General features: G+C 45.4%; 1 protein-coding gene across 2 annotated transcripts in view; it reads right to left on the minus strand.

Annotated features, from left to right (window-relative positions):
• The window catches only part of JAG2 (jagged canonical Notch ligand 2), a 71626-nt gene extending 55702 nt beyond the window's left edge, over positions 1–15924 (minus strand). Inside the window, exons 1-2 of one of the 2 annotated variants that reach the window (XM_087747020.1) lie at positions 15589–15924; positions 14976–15299 (exon numbers count right to left, since the gene is read on the minus strand). In XM_087747020.1, coding sequence (XP_087603146.1) covers positions 14976–15299; positions 15589–15924 — 660 coding nt within the window. The remainder of the gene's footprint in view (positions 1–14975; positions 15300–15588) is intronic. The other variant, XM_087747021.1, reaches the window with a different exon arrangement.
• Between the last annotated feature and the right edge of the window lie 2105 nt (positions 15925–18029).

Raw genomic sequence — 18029 nt, forward strand, 5'->3', positions numbered from 1 at the left:
TTCAGGTAAACTTTTTGATTTGCACTCTTGCAAACTGTAGAGGAAAAAAAAAAAAATGCCTTAAGCATTTTGGTCAGTACCCACAGAAGACCTTCTCCTTCAGGTCTCTAACACGTCATGGGAAAAGACTTCCAGAAACTCAATACCATTCAACAACTCAATAAAACTGCTTTTCTTCTGTGTAGAGGAAGCCCACCCCACCACACACATTCCAGTCTCCAAAAAGCATGGCAGATTTTGCCTGCATCTCGGAGGTGACCCTTAGATCTGCTGGACAGAGGTCTAGCATCCCACAAAAAGCTTTAGGCATGTGGAAAACAGGCCTCAAAAAGGACAGCTGCTCCCAACTGCCAGCTCTTCCCCAGATGCCCAAGAACTGCAATGCTCTGTTCATAGGTGACCACTGTGGAAGAACAACTGACACTATAAAGAAGGATGGTATGTACACAAAGTAAAATACACCTGAAAACAGACTCTTAACAAAACATCCTGCTCATCTTAGCTTTGTTTCAATAGCTGGTCAGAGCTAGTGATGAGTGCAGAACACAAAAGAGCTAATGCAACCAGCCAATACCAGTGCTCAGAAGAAGCATTAGCCATCCTTCCTACTGCCACAGCTCCCCTCTGCTAGTTAATTTACTTAACACATCTATATATACATATATATATGTGTGTGTGTATATATGCGTGTGTATATATATATATATATCAGTTATATATATATAACCGATCTTTAAATATCCTTTGATATAGATATTAATGTACCTGTTCCAATGAGGTTTTCTGGAAAGCAAACCGGGATATAAAATAGCATCAGCAAGCCTCCCTTCTATACCTCAGAAGAAATCAGACAGTAGGAAAGCCAGCCAATTACCAAAACAAAACTATTTAAAACATAGCAGCTATCAAAACAATAGAATTTGGTATGCTATACTACAACCATACAGAAAGAAGAGACAACACTAGTTTGACTACCCTCAGGTAAACAAGTGCCACGGTTTGTCTTGTACCTGTCTCTCAGATGGGAGAACCTAGTGTAACCTCCACAGATTTCACTTCTCTTTTTGACGGTTCTAGAGCAGAAGCAGCAGGAAGGAAAATGAAATTAAACCCAAGCGCATCAACCCTGCAAACCTGCTAGAACCTCAAGTAATAGCCTTCCCTGCCATCCTATTTAGGGAGAACACAGGGCGTTGATTTTTGAGATTAGAAACTGAGATTCAATCAGAAGTTATATACACGAGAACAGAGTAGCAATTCCAGCAGATGTTTCCCTGCTAGTATCCAATTTTAGTGGATAAAAAGAAAAGTCAGAAACCTACCAGAAAACACTGTTTTAGACAGGGGGTCACAGGATTAAATTTCAATAGAGATTTTGCCTGATCATTACAGAAAAGGAAATAAACAAGCTATTTACATCTTAGATACTTTCATGACTTCACAGCTATTAAGATACAGTCCTCTCCACCACAGCTGGAGCTAGCACTAGCAGTTTGCAGAAATCCACCAAGTTAATCCAATAGCAAAGAACAGAAGAAAGTATTGATGAAATTAGAGAACAGAGAAAAAAGCCTTTTAGAAAGAGACGTGTACAAGTACCACACCATGCAGACAGTTGGGTACCAGCTTAACATCATTTTATTAGATTTAAGCCGAAGCTTTCAGCCTTGCTACCACCTTTGAACTGTTTCAGACAAACTTGATATTAACCAAGTATCCACATCCTACTCCTTTCCTAAAGTTTTGGAAGAAGTCCAAGATAAATTAAGCCCATTATATGTACACTTTCTTCTTGCATTAATGAAAATTTAGCTAGATTGTCTCTTTTGAAGTGTATGTAACAACCATGAAGACCCATTAACGGTTAGTGCAAGACTTGTTTTATGCTAATATTTAGAATTCAAAGATGAACTAGTAATTAATACTGTTCTTCCCCTCCCCTCCACGCTCCATGTGGCATGGATATTAGTGTCCTCTGGGCACCCAAACCATGCATCATTATAATTTCAACTTGAAGTCAAGAGGGAATTAAACTAACTATGTAATAACATACTTTAATTATTGTTCTAAACACAGAACACCTGCATGTGCTCTCTTTTGTATTGGAAATATGCATACTAAGGAGGTAGGCAAATGTAGGAAAAAAAATAGATATGCCCCCAAGTTCTATGTATGCAAATTTCCCGGAAAGAGAGAGTAGTGTTTTAATCTTAACCCTTTTAAATAGTGTTAGCTGTTGACAGCACTGCAGTCTTTCCCTTTGTTTTTGAAAAAGCAAATGCCCACAACACCAATTCAAACTAATGAGCCTAGATTGTCTTGCCCTAGGAAAAAGAGAGGCCCACACTCAACTTCTGTTCCTAAGGGAGCGCAGAGATTAGGGCACTGTTTTAATAAGTTCTTTTCAAATCCCTCATCATCCTACCCAACTGAGTCAACTCTAGAGCTAGTTGGGCAGCATCAGTCACATTTGAAAGAGGACACGTGAGGTAAAAGCTTCACTGGCCCACAGCTCCAAACAAGATGCATCATCTTTCTCCAATGGTGTTGGCTCTGAGCACAGGTATCGTCATAGGCCTTCTCACCGTAAGGAAAAAAAAAGTCTAGGTTTTATTGCCACGAGTTGCACGACAGTTTCAGTCAATTTGAACTTCACGTTTGCACAAGAGACTTATCAAATAGATTATAGATTTCCTTGTGGCTAGTGACAGAAATGTCATTAATCCAGAAAAAGGGGATAACGCACTTAAGCTGTCCTTCATTTCAAACCCAAACTGAACACCAGCTCAGTTTTGAATTTCTGCACATGCTAAAGAGGCTGGCAGAGAAACAAACAGAAAGAAAATACCTTATTTCAACTTCATAGATAGCTGCTCACCTTCCCTTACCACCTCGTCAGCTCTCTGAATCAGGACACTACAGACACAACCAAAGCTATATCCGTATCTTGCTGTTCTCCATAAATTTACGGGAATAAGTTGAGCAGAAAAATAAGAGTCACCACTGTAAGAGATGGTGCAAGTTCTTTCATGTAGATCAACACACACAAAGAACTTGAATAAAGGATTATAATAGGGATTCTGCACACAGACATACACGCTTTGTTAAACACACATGAGAGCACCAGAGTTTAGTTGTGAAAAAACTAAGTTTATAAACATGTTCCTGAAATAAATGCTTGTATCATATTCCAGTAGCAGGATTGAATCTTCTGAACAGTACTTTGTGGCAACAGTAAAACTTTATCACGTTTGCAGCACCAACCATTACGCTGTATTTAATTGCTATTAAAAATGAACTGCTTACAGCAGCAAATAAACACAGCATACAACAGGATACGTAGCCCACAATTCCAAGGTACCTATTTGAATATATGACAACGAAGACTTGATCAATCTCATCACAACAAAGCAGCATCAGAACTTTAATATCAAATCATATCTTTCAGATTAACGTAAACTGGAGGGGATCTGATATAGCTTTATATTATTACAAATCAGACAAAACGCAAATCGGCATGCCTTTGGAAGGAAAGCTTTGTAACAAGTGCAGCAAAGTGCATGAAACAACCTTTGAAAGCATGTACTTGCCCTGTAAATTTACTCTAAACAAGTGAATTAAGAGTGCTTCTCTATTTTTTCCCTTCTCCTCCCGTTGACATGGATCTGGAAGCTATGAAAGGGAGATTATCTCACCAAGTCTTAGCGTTCATTTCATTGTTGACCCCTAGTTACTTTTCTGGTGAGTACCAATGTTAGAGCTTTCCTCATAAGGATGAATATTAATAGAGAACAGAATGAAGCCACATGAAATAAGTGAATGTTAAAAAAAATGGAAACTAATTTTGCTAGTGCAAAGATGGACTCGTAACTCAAGAATGTTTACTGGTGAATACTTTTCAGTTTTAGTACTTCATTTGCCACTGACTCTTCCACTGTTTTGTCTTCCCCAGATTCCTTGGCAAGCTGAAGTTTCACAGACTACCAAATCTTGAAAATCCATCCTAAGGGCTTAGGGACAAACAAATTATCACTGACAGCAAGCTGCCACAAGTCAAGACTATATTTTCCTGCCAGCTAAAGCTTGTTTTATTTACCTTACATTTGCAGTGATCTGGGAGTACATACGAACATACGTAGAAGATCTGTTGATATGCAACAGTTTGTTCTTCTAAGCCCTGTGACAATTACGTTCTGACAGTCCACAGTTTAAGTCCAGGACATGCAGTGTTAGGAAAAAAGGGATTTGAATTCTGGAAATTAACCTCTAAAGAATTGCCACCAGCTAGGTTTGAGCAACCACTTTACCCTTCACCTCTTACAAAAAAGGAGATGTGAAGTGACTGCAAGCTACAAACCATACAACCCTGAAATTATCACAGCTTAACAGCAAACATCCGAAGGCACTGCAGGAGCACTAAATATTTGACAACCAACATCTTAAGTGTGTATGCAAGTCTAAACATTTCAGTTTCTCTACTTCCTTCCCTTCCTCACTTTCTGATAAAAGAAAGCACTGGTCTGTGTGGATGAACCATGGAAACAATACTCGGTTCTACAAAAGTCTCCAACAGCCAAGTACAACACTAAAACGCTTTGGGCCTATATATAAACATATGGTTTAAACAACAGTTTATAACCAACACAGGAGGTGCTATCAGCTCATTGTTGTGTACAAAAAACAGTCATTAGCGAGGGGCAGCAGATGGTTATACTTGCTTTTAATAGTCCAAGTAAACATGGTCTGAATTCTGGACTTTGCTGATTACATGCAGCCAGTTACAGTAAAACCTTCAATGTTGTGATATAAGGAAAATCATGTTATTGTAACATAAAAGAGAATTAGAACTATCAAAAGCACCCCAAAAAACTTTTTTGTACATGGTGTAAAAGAAAAGAACTGCCACTACAATCTATTAAGCAGCAGCACAGGTTACCAGACCAGTGCTATTAAGATTGTCCTCAATCAATAGGAAGAACAGTAAACGGTACCAAAAACTGCACACCCTAAAAAAGTTCTACTTCAGTCTTGACTGGAGTAGATCAATAATTAAGCTATTTACATATTTCTCAACTTACTGCTGAAAGCACATATCAGTCAAACCTTCCAAGTATGAACAAGCTCCCTAATTAGAGCTTAAGTTCTCCAGCTGGAATCATGGACCTTTAACATTAAAAGGGTAGATTGTGTTTTAAGGTAGGCATTTCAACTCTACAATGCTATAAACAGGATTATACATATTCAGGGAGGAAAAAAAAAAAAGACTGAAAGAATCCTATTTGATGTTTTATGTTAACTGCCAGCTGATAGGATAATTCACTACGATTCTCATGTACAGAACATGTTTCAGCAAGAGTAAGGAAAGCTAGCTTTACCTGCAACTAGCACTTTCTACCAGTTGTAGGATACTGCACCAGTATTAATATTGCCTACTCACTGGAAGTCCAGAAATGTAAATTTATCCAATTTGAATGTTAGATGCTTAAAGTTTCTTAAGCTGGTATGTTTAGAGTACTAGAAAGCATAAGAGAGACTAGAGACCTAGTGGACTATCTGGAAGTAGAAGAGGCATTATAAAAACAATTTAAGTGTAATAATAATCAAATAGTAACGTACTGAACAAAAAACACCAGAACACATCCTTCTGGGAACAAGATATATATAATCAAGACTTTCAAGCCCGAAGCAGGATGTAAACAGATTGCAGTTTATGTACTAATACTCCAGTCTTATCTCAGATTTAAAAAAAAAAAAACTTCAGAGAACAAGCACCTGTGCATCTGTCCAAGGGGCATATAATTGGTTACTCAAGGACTATTAGGCTGTTTCTTAGCAACCTCTGCAAGCTCTAATCAAGTAAGACTAAGATTGTAATTTAGCCTTGAAATGCCTTGCCCCTTCCATCTAATATAGCATTCTAACTGCTACTGAGGAGCAAACAGTCATTTCAGCCACAGATAAAAATCCATGCTTACTATGTGTTTCAGCTGAGAGTTCCTCTTAGCACTTGCTATCAGAAGATCTTCACATCAAATATGCTTTTTATACTTTATTTAGTATCTGAAACAGCAATTAATAAAAATAAACCTTTAAATTTCCTCCTTTTTATACAAAATAAAAGCTAACTACAACTCTAAATAAATTACCTTGGAAATAAAGTTTAATAAATGAGCATAAGCTATAGCCCAACTCTTAACACTATTTTGTAACAGTAAAACACTGTCTGAACATAATTGCAAGAAAAATGCTCATTATCAAAAGCAGCAGTAGAGACATTTCAGGGAAATAGCAAGCATTTCTCTCATAGAGCTGGATGGTATTTAAATCTTTGGTGATGCTGAATGGTATCTACTATGTTGCATACATTGGATTTCTAAAACCAAGCATCTTTCAGCAAAACTCTGGCCATCAGACCAGAAAAAAAAAGCCAAAGGAATCTCAGTAATTTAAAAATAAACTCATCTGTTCAGTCCTAGTCTAGTTTCACTGCTCATCTATAGTATCAATGCACATATGATAGTCTCCACTTAAGACAGCAGTCTTAAAGATTAAGTTTTATATAGAGTATTTTTCCTTATACATTAAGCAAAGGCACCAAAAGTCTACGGTTGAATCAGGGATGGCCACTCCTCCCTGACTCAAGATGATCTACACAAGAGCCAGCACACAGCTCTCTTCAGCCTTCTCCCTCCCGACAAGTCTCCCTGGGTGTAGAGCAGGGGAAGGCAGCAGCTCTAAGAGGGTCGCACCACCCCATGAGAGGCAGAAGTTCAGCAGGTACCCAACACGACCTAGCACAGATGGTCTGAGCCATCCACACTGGTTCATTCCCCGACCCTGGGGGCAGGGGAAGGGGAAAGCAGTCAGGCTACATGTCCACCTCCTGCTCACACAACAGCTGAACATGCAGCTCAGAAGCCACCAACTGGATACGGCAGACAGTACTGCCAGTGGTCATCTCTGGCCAAAGACCAATCAATTTTAGACACCCACTAACCAGAGCAGCTTTCTAGCAAGAAGCTCGAAGGCCTATCAGAGTGCTGAAGAGGAAGAGAATGGTGGAGTTACGGCCACAGAACAGCAGCAACTATTTTTGGGTAAGCATCTGGGGCTAGGCATTGAGGAGCCAGAAGCAATGCCAGTATACCCTTACTCCTCACTCCTTGAAGTAGCCTCTCTCCTTCCAAATTGCTGCTCCCAAGCTTCTTCCAGATCAGAGGATAGCTAGCAGCTAGAATTGGAGAGGACAAAGCAAAAGTAAATTCATGTGCTAGCAGGAAAGCGACCCTCCCTTTTTAGTCTCTTCAGTAGGCTGAGCAGCTCTGAACTAGAGCAAGCAATGCAAATAGGACCCACACAAAGTTGACAAAACATCGGCCTTGTTTTCAGAGGAGGAGGGAGGGAAGCTTTCAGGCACACAGTAATTTTAAGCTTCTGCAGATGAACAAGTATACAATGCGATCATAGCTGCTTTATGAACTTAATAGTTTCTAAAGCATGTTCACAGCATGTATTTCAGAGCCAACATTCACACAAAGCAACACCTACAGGAAAAACAGGTGAAGGAGTCAGACTACACAGAAAGGACGAATTTCACTCATCTCACCTACACGTAGTGACTCAATGGCATTGCTCAAAAGAGGGGCCAGACCACCACTGGCCCACAGGGATGGCACAAACAAAAGTCATTTTGAAAGTTTTAAAAAAAATAATCTTCTGTCTCAAACACAATCTTTCTCATAGAAGAAAAACTTTGTTGCAACTGATTAGTGACAAACGTTAAAAATGCACTAAACCATCTTTGGCATTTTTTACATCCAGAAAACATAGCTGTTTCACATCATGTATTGTTTGACAGAAGCTTAATTTTTTGCAGCTTTTGTGCTGAAAAACAGTGAACTCTAACAGTGACTCAAAGCAAGCTGGACTTGTGCAAGGAATACGAGCAGTAGCATCAAATACAGAAGGTAGATTTTACAACACAAAGCTTCTCAACATCTCCACTGACAGATTTCCTTGAACTTCACAGGATCACTCTGAAAGTCTACAATACAGTGGGAACACAGCCCAATTAGGCCAAACAGCACAAGTCTGATATAAACACAACCAATTATGGTTTTATCCCAACCATGTTAAAGATAAACCTGATTGTTTAAGATTAAAGCTCCAAGTAGTAGTCATGTCTCTAGCAGATCTTTCATATACAGACTTTGGGTTTGGTTTTTTTTGAGTGTTTGAAACATCTTCAAACAGTCCAAAGACAGTGCTACGAAGCCTCCATCACACTGCGGTGAATGGAACATGTTCTGTTTCTACCTCTCCCTCTTCTCCAGCTCACATCCTCTAGTGTAAGAGTAACCCTGACTACTTTAATACCTATTCCATTTTCAGTCAAAGATTTAATGCCCACACCAGCTGTGCGGCTAAGAGTATAGCATTTCACTGATAGGCTGGCTGGAGTACCTTCTGGAACAAAGATTAGAAAGTTGACAAGAGGTGTCTAAGCATACCACTCTCAGTGTCTGGGAGGTAAGGTTATTTGTCTGCAAGTTTTGAGTTCAGCCTCAGTGTTTCTAATAAATAAGCAAGTGTTTATTTAAGGAAGCTTTCAAGGAGTATAAATAGAAGGGTTCTTTACTATCTGACCATCTCTGTGACATTCAAAAACTCCCCAGAACTTTAAGGTATAAAGCTTAAACAGCTAGCAGAATGCTGTCCTCTGAGGCATATTTATTTCAAAGATATACGAAATTCTAGATTTAGTGACATCGATGTATGAAAGATTAAGAGCACGAAGAACATTTCTGCTTAAAATTAGAAGACAGATTTTCTATAGTTACATGAAACTTAAGTCTTTAGGCTTTCTATTCTGGGCAAGCTGCAAATAGTTGCTGGCACACACAGCATGCCAATAATAAATCCCTTTTTCAAAGAGTGGTTCTGAAGTGCTCACCATTAAGGCCTTGATTCTTTTTTAGAGGTGACACCTGCAGCTGCTATTGAAATCAACTGGAGTTGTCACTACCCAGCATTGCTAAAGTCGGTCTCCAAAACGTCACCTGATTATCTTCTTTTAGTAAAGAATATAACAAAACCTGCAAGGTACTCTTTGCATTTGTGTAACTTGAAACTAAAGGAATATCATTTATATAATAAATCATTCCCCCAACCTCGACCTTTCATTTCTGATCAAAAAAGTTTGAAGGCAAACACAGTATTGAGGAGGTGAAAGCAGTCAATTCCCTGATCTGCTTCCCCAAGACTGGGGAAACATGGATCCATGTTTTCTGATCCACAATACATCTGCCCATGAACTGCAACAGGCAGGGGAAGGCTTTATAAGCACAAAGGACTGCAGGTGTTTCATCAAAATAATAAATAGTTTGGCATCCCAGTTACCACAGCAGAGTCTACCACAGACCCCGTCTACTGACAAGCCAATCATGCAGTCAGTAAGCAAGCAGCCAGTTCAGGGTGTGTGGGGGGGAAGTGGTCCAGTATTAAAAAGGAAGCTTTGTGCTATCAGCAGAGCCTTCCACCTGGGGGGAAAAAGTTAGGCTGCTGGCAAATAAAACATTAAACATTTATGTAGTTCATCAATATATGGCTATCAACTACACTATTTTTCTCCATGCTGACCTCCTCTGCTAATGACGTGTGATGCATGTGCATTATAAGCCATCACTATACCAGCTGAACTTTACATCTCACTTCTTATTCCCTGCCCTCAGGTCTTGCTTGGGACTCTGTGTTTGCATGCACTTTTTTTTTTTTTTAAAGGGAGTGTCAATGGAGCAAAGAACAACTATTTGGAGGTAAAGCCTGCTGTGTATCACTCGAGGATGCTTCATTTGTAAAATTCTGATCTTTTTAAATGAGAAAAGTGTACATATAGTTCCTCGGGTACAGCTGTGTACAAGCACCTTTTTCAGCACTAAATGGTCTAACTTCAGCTTGCTTAATTTAGGCATATCTGTCACAATGGGTTGCCATTCAAGCTGACAGGATGCATGTTTACTCTATCAGGGAGCACAGAGTAACCTAATCCAGGATGTTTTCATTACAAAGCCTCAAGATCCTGATCAGAGAATAGTGAAGGCTGTGTTAAGACAGAAGGTAGACCAACTGTAGATCTACCAGTCAAACAGAAATAGACAAGAACGTTTCCTACAGTCAGGCTATCTAGTTCCCTACAGGCACCAAGGACCCCAGATAACGCACTTCAAGGATAGATGCCTTCCATGGCCTAACCACCTTCATTTTTCAAATTAGAAGGATTGAGAGAGCTTGATGCAGAATCCTACACTGAAGTAGACAACACCTGAAAGTGCCAAACAACACTGTACCCATTAAGTAATAAAACCTATAAGCTCAAGTATTCCTGCTCAGGTTTTGGCAGAGGAGGGGTTGCTTTCTAAGAAATACAACATTTACTGCTGCAGCCAAGTTATCCTCTCAACAGCTTTACATATTTGATGGTTCACGCTCCTGTGTACGTTTTAGATCAAGACTGAACCCTTCCAGGCATTCGGATGAGACTCACATGTGCACTGCACGTGGATGAAACTCACACAGGGCCTGGATATTAAATTTATATACTTTCACACATTTTTATCCACCTGAAAGTTAATATTACTTCAGAAATTGAGAGAGAGGTGCTACAATCACACTCTAAATAGGAAAAACTTAAGATCAGTACTTACAAAAATAATAAGTTAGCTGCCCACATTCCAGTGGGGAATGCACCCTTTACCCAAGCAAGTCATGAGGGCTGCCTGAGCCTCTACTACCCCTTCTTCAGATAGGTACCCAGAGTCCTAGCTAAGCACCAAGGAAAACGAGAGGTGAAATTGCTTTTCTGCTACTTTTCTCCAAGGCCCTGAACTCTGAAGTTCACCTGTGGAGTTCAGAGTATACTGTACTCCTATGTATACTGCACGGTCAGTCACACTAGAATCTCAAAAGCAGAGGGGCCGAGGGGAGATAATGATGCGTACTGTAATACATGATTTCAACATCCACAACTAGTCAGAACAATTCCTCTATATGACTAATTAACTGAAGTAATGGATGCCATACCAATATTTATGGTGCAGGAAAAGCTGTGAATTCCCTGAGGGAAGGAACAGGGTGGAGGGAAAAACCACACACACACAACTCCATTTCATGCCCTCTTACAAAGGAGTATGAAAAATGGTTCCACACAACCCATCCAGCAGAACACCTATAACTTTAAAACATCATCTTCAGAAGCAGCCTTCAATTAAACCCAAATCTAAAATTCTGCCAATAACCTAATTGTTATTGTTAAATATTGCTGTGTACTGCTGTGTATTTCTGAAGCTTCAGTGTTCAAACAGCTTTGTACTAGAAAAAATAATGCTCGACTAACAAACCTAAACTGCGTAAGTGATCAGAATCAGTTCTTCAAAGCTGCTTGAATTCTTCTGTCTTTTTTGTTTTAAAGTTGCACATAAATTTTAATTGCATCATTTGTTTGTTAACAATCTCAAACAAGCATTAAGCTTCAAGTTTTACAGTAGGAGGTAAAGAAAGAAATGTGAGGTAGGTGGGTGAAGATGACAGCTGTATTGTTCTAGCTGTTCCTCAGCCTCTCCCACTGCCAGATTTCTGTGGATGATGTATCCCAAGGTAGCAATTTTAAGAACTTTTTGGCAATATCCCAAGCTCCTCTTGCAAATCAGAGATCAGACTAATGATATTTAAAAAAAAGACAGGAAATAGGAATAAACTGGATAACTGACACTGTATCAAACAGTAGAAGTCATTGAACTCTGGTACTGCAGCTTTACAGAAGAGACTTGTCCAAATTTTACAGTAAAATTTTACCATGTAAAATAAAATTAAAAAATAATCAGTATAACAAAACCAATGCAAAAAAACACTTTTCAAGATACTACTTGCCTTATAGCTACTGCTAGCTCGGGACACTGCAATATCAAACAGACATCAAGAAAACCTCCCTCGAGCGACTTATACATTCATAAGTTAGTCTCCTTAAGTGAGGGAGTTATCACTCACATGAGGGTCAGTAAGAAGTCCACATATACCAATGCTGGCTTTCATTAGGGTTGGATTTTTCAGTCGTAAAAATGCAACCTAGAACTACTGGAATAAGTCCTTTGCTCACTGCCAGCACCAAGGCAGATTTGTTTCTGAAGTGAAGGACACAATTTCTGATTCTCTTTAGTCTTGTCCCTTCCCAGCATATTCAATAAAGGAACATTAATTTCATTACTGTTGCACAGCAAAAAAAAAAAAAGTCATATGAAAAGACTATGTCCATATTGTCTTTTCTTATTTGCAAACTTGAGTAGAGAGAGAATATTATTTGAGAATGATTTTAAAATTACCCCACGGAGTTGAAACCTAACCCAGGAACTCAACCTACTTCAAAAACCCCTTGCGTTAAACTAGCATTACAATTAAGCCTCTCCTTGCAGAGTCTATGTGGCTCACGTACAGTTGTGACAAAGATGCCATGTTCCCCATCAACGGGCTGAACATCCAGAGTTCAGGATGTAACTACAACATACAGGAGGAACTTCTTTCCGTAAGTGCCTCCACGGACTGCAATACAGGGACTGTTTTTAAAAGTACAACTACTCCACAACTTATTTTTAGAATCGAGGGTGGGCAGGGAGAGTATTCAGTAAACCTTCCAAAAATCAGCCAGCCACCCACTAAACTGCAGTGGCACTGTTTAAATAAATTACAGGCTGCTTTGCAACAGCTGCAAGAAAACGGTGGACAGAAAGACCAAATATTTCAAGTCCTTTAAAGTGCTGGAGGCAACGATAAAAACACAGAAGCAGCCACAGTATTGTATGCTAGAGACACTGTGGTAATTTAGCTGCAAGAGGTAGGTCAAAAAGGCCTTTCTTAGGACTTGATGAGCATAGAACAACAATATCCGGCAGCTGCAAGGTAGGAATGTGCTTATTCCAACAGAGAAAAACCAAAGGCTGGGCTTCGGGACCTGCATTGTAAGGATTATCAAACCCTCCTCTTGTTTCAAGTAGCAATACTAGAAACTGGCAAAATAAAAGTGTGAGTTAAGTTACCTTTACTTCCTCATGCAGATAACATAAAATCTGAGGTGCTAATGTTACCAAAATCTCCTACTGAAGAGTTTATGATTTCGTCAAGCCTGTATTAAATGGTCAATAAAGAAGAATGAATCTTATTTTTCCCCTTTGATCTTATAACTTAAGAGCAGCGTTCTAAATACCCCGTTTTTATGGTACTGGCTATACCTGTTAACAGGAATCTTTCTAACTTCAACAGGGCACAGCACCAACAAATGCAATCAAAACATCCCAATGTGGCAATCGGAACATAACCGCCTCTGGGCAGAGAAATTCATTGGTTGTACCATTTTTTTAACCGTCTAACTCAAGCAAAACCCCTACCTTCAAATAGTGGTCAGTTCTTAATTTGAAGTGCATGACCATCAGGTTGGAGGGTCCTTGGTAGCACAGAAAGTTAAGTGATTTATGGGGATGGGGTTCCTTTACCATAAAATACAACTGAGCAGTTTTGTCCCTGACCATTCCTAGCAGTAGTTTTCCAAGTAACAAAGATCCTGCGAGCTACGTATCTCAAGAGGTCGGCAAGGGCCATTTCATCTGTTAGTCACCAGATGCCAAATGCAATCCGCAGGTACCCAGGCTTCCGATACTCATCTCCCTCCTGAGCTAGGGCATTGCACCATCCCCATTCCTCAGCGCCTCGCAACTTGCCAGCTCCCACCCCGTGGCCCACTTGGAAGGGCCAGGAGCAACAGCTGTGAAACTCCCTGCAGGATCCTACCTGCCTGCAGCCGGGCAGGAAGCCCGGCCTTTCCTCCCGCCCGCCGCTCCCCAGCCCGGGCCCCTCTCAGCACCCAGCACCCCCGAAAAGCCTAAGGACCCCCGTCCTCCGAGGCGGGGGACGAGCCTCGGCCCGCAGCCCCTGCGGACGTGCCCCCTCGGTCAGGCGGCGCATGGGGAGGCGGGGGCCGAGGTAACGGACTGGGGGGCGAGTCACAGAAACCCCCCCGATCCTGCGAGGCGGGAAGGGCGGAGAGGGACGGGGGCAGCACCAGGGTCTCGCACGCCCACAGCCGAGGCACCGATCCGGTTTCTGACCGGATCAGAGCAGGGCTCCGCTTCGGACGCTCCCTCCCGATTCATGCGCCCGCAGGCGGGCAGCGCCAGCCTCCCTCCGCCACCCGGCAGGCGGAGAGCGCCGCGCTCAGCCCTGCGCAGGTGCGGGGCCCCGCCGCGGCCCCCGCCCGCGCCCTCACCCCCACCGGCGGCGGCTCCCGCCCCTCCAGCCCCCGCCCCAACGGCCGCCGCGCGCGCCGCCGCCGAGCGGCCCCGCCCGCGCCCCAGGAGGGGCGGCAGCTCGCGCCCTTCGCGAGCCGCGGCACGCGCCCCGCGCCCCCACCTGCGCCGCCCGGCGGCGCCCCCTGCCGGGGGCAGCCCCGCACTGCGCCGAGCCGCGGGGGCGCCGCGGCCGCCGTCGGGCTCCGGTTTCCGCGGGCGGCTTCTCACCATTACCCCGCTTTTTTTTTTTTTTTTTTTTTTTTTTAATTTTTCGCGCACAAGCCGCTGCGAGCCGCACCTGCAGCCTGTGCGGGAGCCCGTGAGGCGGCCAGTCCGCAGCCGCGCCCCGGCAACCCCGGGCCGTCCCCGCCAGCCCCCCGCCGCCGGCGGCCCCATGCGAGGCTGCGGCGGCCCCCGCGCCCCTCCGCGGGGCCGGGGCAGCGCACAGCCCCCGCACCCCCCTCCGCCAGCCCTGCCCCGCGGCCCCGGGAAGCGGCCGGCCCCGCCCGGGCAGCGCACCGGCAGCTCCCGGCTTTCTAACGGGGGAGCGGGCAGGCGCTGCAGAACCGACGGGGGGAAGGGGTGCGGAAACAAACAAAAAAAAAAAAGGGGGGGGGGGCGATAACAGCCCGATCATCAACCTACCGGCCAGGCAAACTGAAAGGGAATAACAATCCTGCCCGTCTCGGGGGTTCTGCCTTGATGGGAGTATTTGTTGCTGTTCAAATAGAAAATATTTCCACCGAGAACGGGGGTAGATCCGAATCCGTAGTTGCAGGGTCCGACCGGAGTGATCTTGGCCTGATATTCCTTGAGGCAGACTTTCACGTAAGTGTCGCACTCGTCCCGGGTACAGTCCAGGTTCTGGGGGCTTTTCATGCCATCGCAGCATTCCCCATTGAGCAACTCGCCGTTTACATTCCGCACCGAGTTAAGCTGCAGCTCGAAATAGCCCGTGGACCGGGACACCTAAAAATAAAAATCAAAGGGGAGACGGACTCGTTACTACCGCGGCCGGGGGGCAGCGCGGGGAGCGCGGGGCTGCGGCCGGGCGCTCCCCGGTCCCTCCCCGCCGCCGCCGCCTCCTCCAACTTTCGCCGGCTGCGGGTTTAGCCCCGCCGCGGCGGCACGTATACATATATATCTTATATATGTATACATAGGAGACACGCGCAAGGTGGAAACGGAGCGGGGAGGAGGGAGCCGCGCCGCCGGCGGCGCCCCGCGGCCGGGAGCGGAGCCCCCCGCGCCCCCCTACCTGCACGCAGGAGGCGAGGAGCAGCGCCAGGCCGAGCGCGGCGGCTCGGGGGGCCCGGCTCCGCCGCCCGGCGCCCCGCATGCCTGCTGCTCCGCGCGGCCGCCTCAGAGGAGCCCGCCGAGCCCACCACCGGCCGCGCACCGGCGGCCGCTCCCGGCATGGGCGGCGGGGGAGCCGCCCGCAGCGCGCCGGGGGGCGCAGGGCATGGGCTGCCGGCGGGGCCGCCCGGAGCGCTCCGCCGCCGCTCCCCTCCCGCGGGCTCCGCTCGCCCTCTGTGCGCCTCGGCTCCGCGGACACCCAACAAGTAGGTGCCGGAGTGACAGCTTCATTACCCATTCGCCGCCGCTGCCGCCGCCTTCATATTAATGAGGGGGACGGCCCGGCCCCGCGGCCGGCGGGTGGGGCCAGCGCCGCTCCCGCCGCGGCTCTTAAAGGGCGGCGGGCGGCGGCCCCCGCCTTGCCCTGCCCTACCCTGCCGTGCCGTGCTCTACCCCGCCGGCCGCGGGGGTGGGACGGGCAGCACGAGTGGGGTACGAGCGCCCACACTCGTGTGTAAGCTGGGGGGGGGGGGTGCTTGCACCCACAGTGCTGGAGGAATAACCGTGGGATATGTGCACGCCATGGCGGTGGAGGGGTGCGGAGGGTGGGCGCGCCCCTGGCCGTGGAGGAGCACATGGGGTATGTGCATCCACGCTCCTGTAGAGCTACACGGGGTGTGTGCGTGGCCAGGCGTGGAAGAGCACGTGTGATGCAAGCACACACGGTCAAGGAGAAATGCTTGGGGTGGGAGCACCCCAGCAATGTAGCATGCATGGTTCATGCACCCACAGCTGTGGAGGAGTGCACAGGGTGGGGAGCACCCACAGCTGTAGAGGAGTGCACAGGGTGGAATCACCTACAGCTGTGGAGGAGTACGTACGCTGTATGCACTCACAGTCATGGAGGACTGCACTGCTTGGGAGCGCCCACAGCCATGTAGGAGCACGGTGTGTGTACCCACAGCTATGGAGGAGTGTATGGGGTGGGAGCACCCACAGCCCCAGAGGAGTGCGTGGGGTGCATGCACCCGCAGCTGCTGAGGAGCATGAACCCATAGCTATGGAGGAGCGCATGGGATGCGTGCACCCACACTCACGTAGAAGCACAAAGGGTGCACGCACCCACAGCCGCCTAGGAGTTCACACAGGATCGCTTATAGAGTGCTCTCAGTGACATGTGCGGTACACAGAGCAGATGGCCAAGTGGTGGGATCATGTCCTCCTCCAGTGGTGGCTCAAGCAAGTATGAGAGTAACTGAGCAGAGATTTCTCCTTTAGTTTAAGCACCCTGTGATTTTGATCCCTGCTGACAACTATGAAAGCTATACATCCAGACAACTGCACGCTATGGATATGCTATCAAAGCCCAGATCCGCATGTAGGACCTAAGTTTTCCTTCTGTTTCTCTTCCCCCCACCCCACCCCCATTTTAACTCTTTAGTACTGATCATCCACCGGAGCGGACAATTGGAGAACAAACAGCTCAGAAATCAAAGGGCTGTCATGTTCCCCTGCACGGAAAACCTTTCACAGAGCCTCTCCCTGCCTTTTCAGCGCCCCGGCTGCCTCCCGTCCCTCCAGCAGCCAGCCGGCACACTGCTCCTCTGCTATTCATGGCCAGCGTGCAGCTGCAGCTACTCTCCTAGGCTGACACAGCAGCAGCTGCTATATGTGTGCCAGCTGGCTAGCCGCTCTCCAAAATCCTCTTGTCCGCCCCGCTCCCCTTGCTTTCCTGCTTCCCCACCTACAGACCTGCTTCTCCTTCCCCACCCACGTCTCCCACTCGCCACAATCTGCTCCGGTTTCCTATCTCCCCCCTGTCCTGAGCCTACCCCTCTGCTGTCCTGATTCACCTTACTTGCTCTCCAGGAAGCATCCCTTACTTTCCCTCTCATCCCTCCTGAGCTCAAACAGGAGCTCTCTGAAGTGGAGCGGTGAATATTGCTTTTAATTATTCTGTGTCCTCTCTTTGAAACTGTGCCTCCCAACATAACTGCATTCAAGCATTTTTTTGGTTAAGATAACCTCTGGTGTAACCGCCTTTAGAAGGCGGCAAAGGGAAAGCAGGAGGGAGCTGAGGGAGGGCTAGGGCCTAGGTTCGAGGTGTTATTTTAAAGTCACTGCTTTTTGCTAATCGGAAACTTTGCTGGGGCCCTACCCTTGTCCAGCTGTGCTGCTCGCTGGCTTCCAAATAGGCAAATGCTCTTTAGTTTATAATTACTTTTTCTGGTGGCTGAAGGGAAGGAGTTTCTTAGACTAGCTTTCTGCCTAACGATTGTTTTGCGGTGGATGGCAGCCAAAATATTTTGCAAGACAGGTATTTTGTTTGCATGTATCATCATAAACAAACATAAAACCTCATAATCTACGTTCAGCATTATGCGGTCAATATGCCTGTGGAGG

The sequence above is a fragment of the Nipponia nippon genome, unplaced genomic scaffold (genome assembly GCF_047370975.1).
Source record: "Nipponia nippon isolate SJK-2023a ecotype South Korea unplaced genomic scaffold, ASM4737097v1 scaffold_11, whole genome shotgun sequence".
In the NCBI taxonomy this organism is placed as follows: domain Eukaryota; kingdom Metazoa; phylum Chordata; class Aves; order Pelecaniformes; family Threskiornithidae; genus Nipponia; species Nipponia nippon.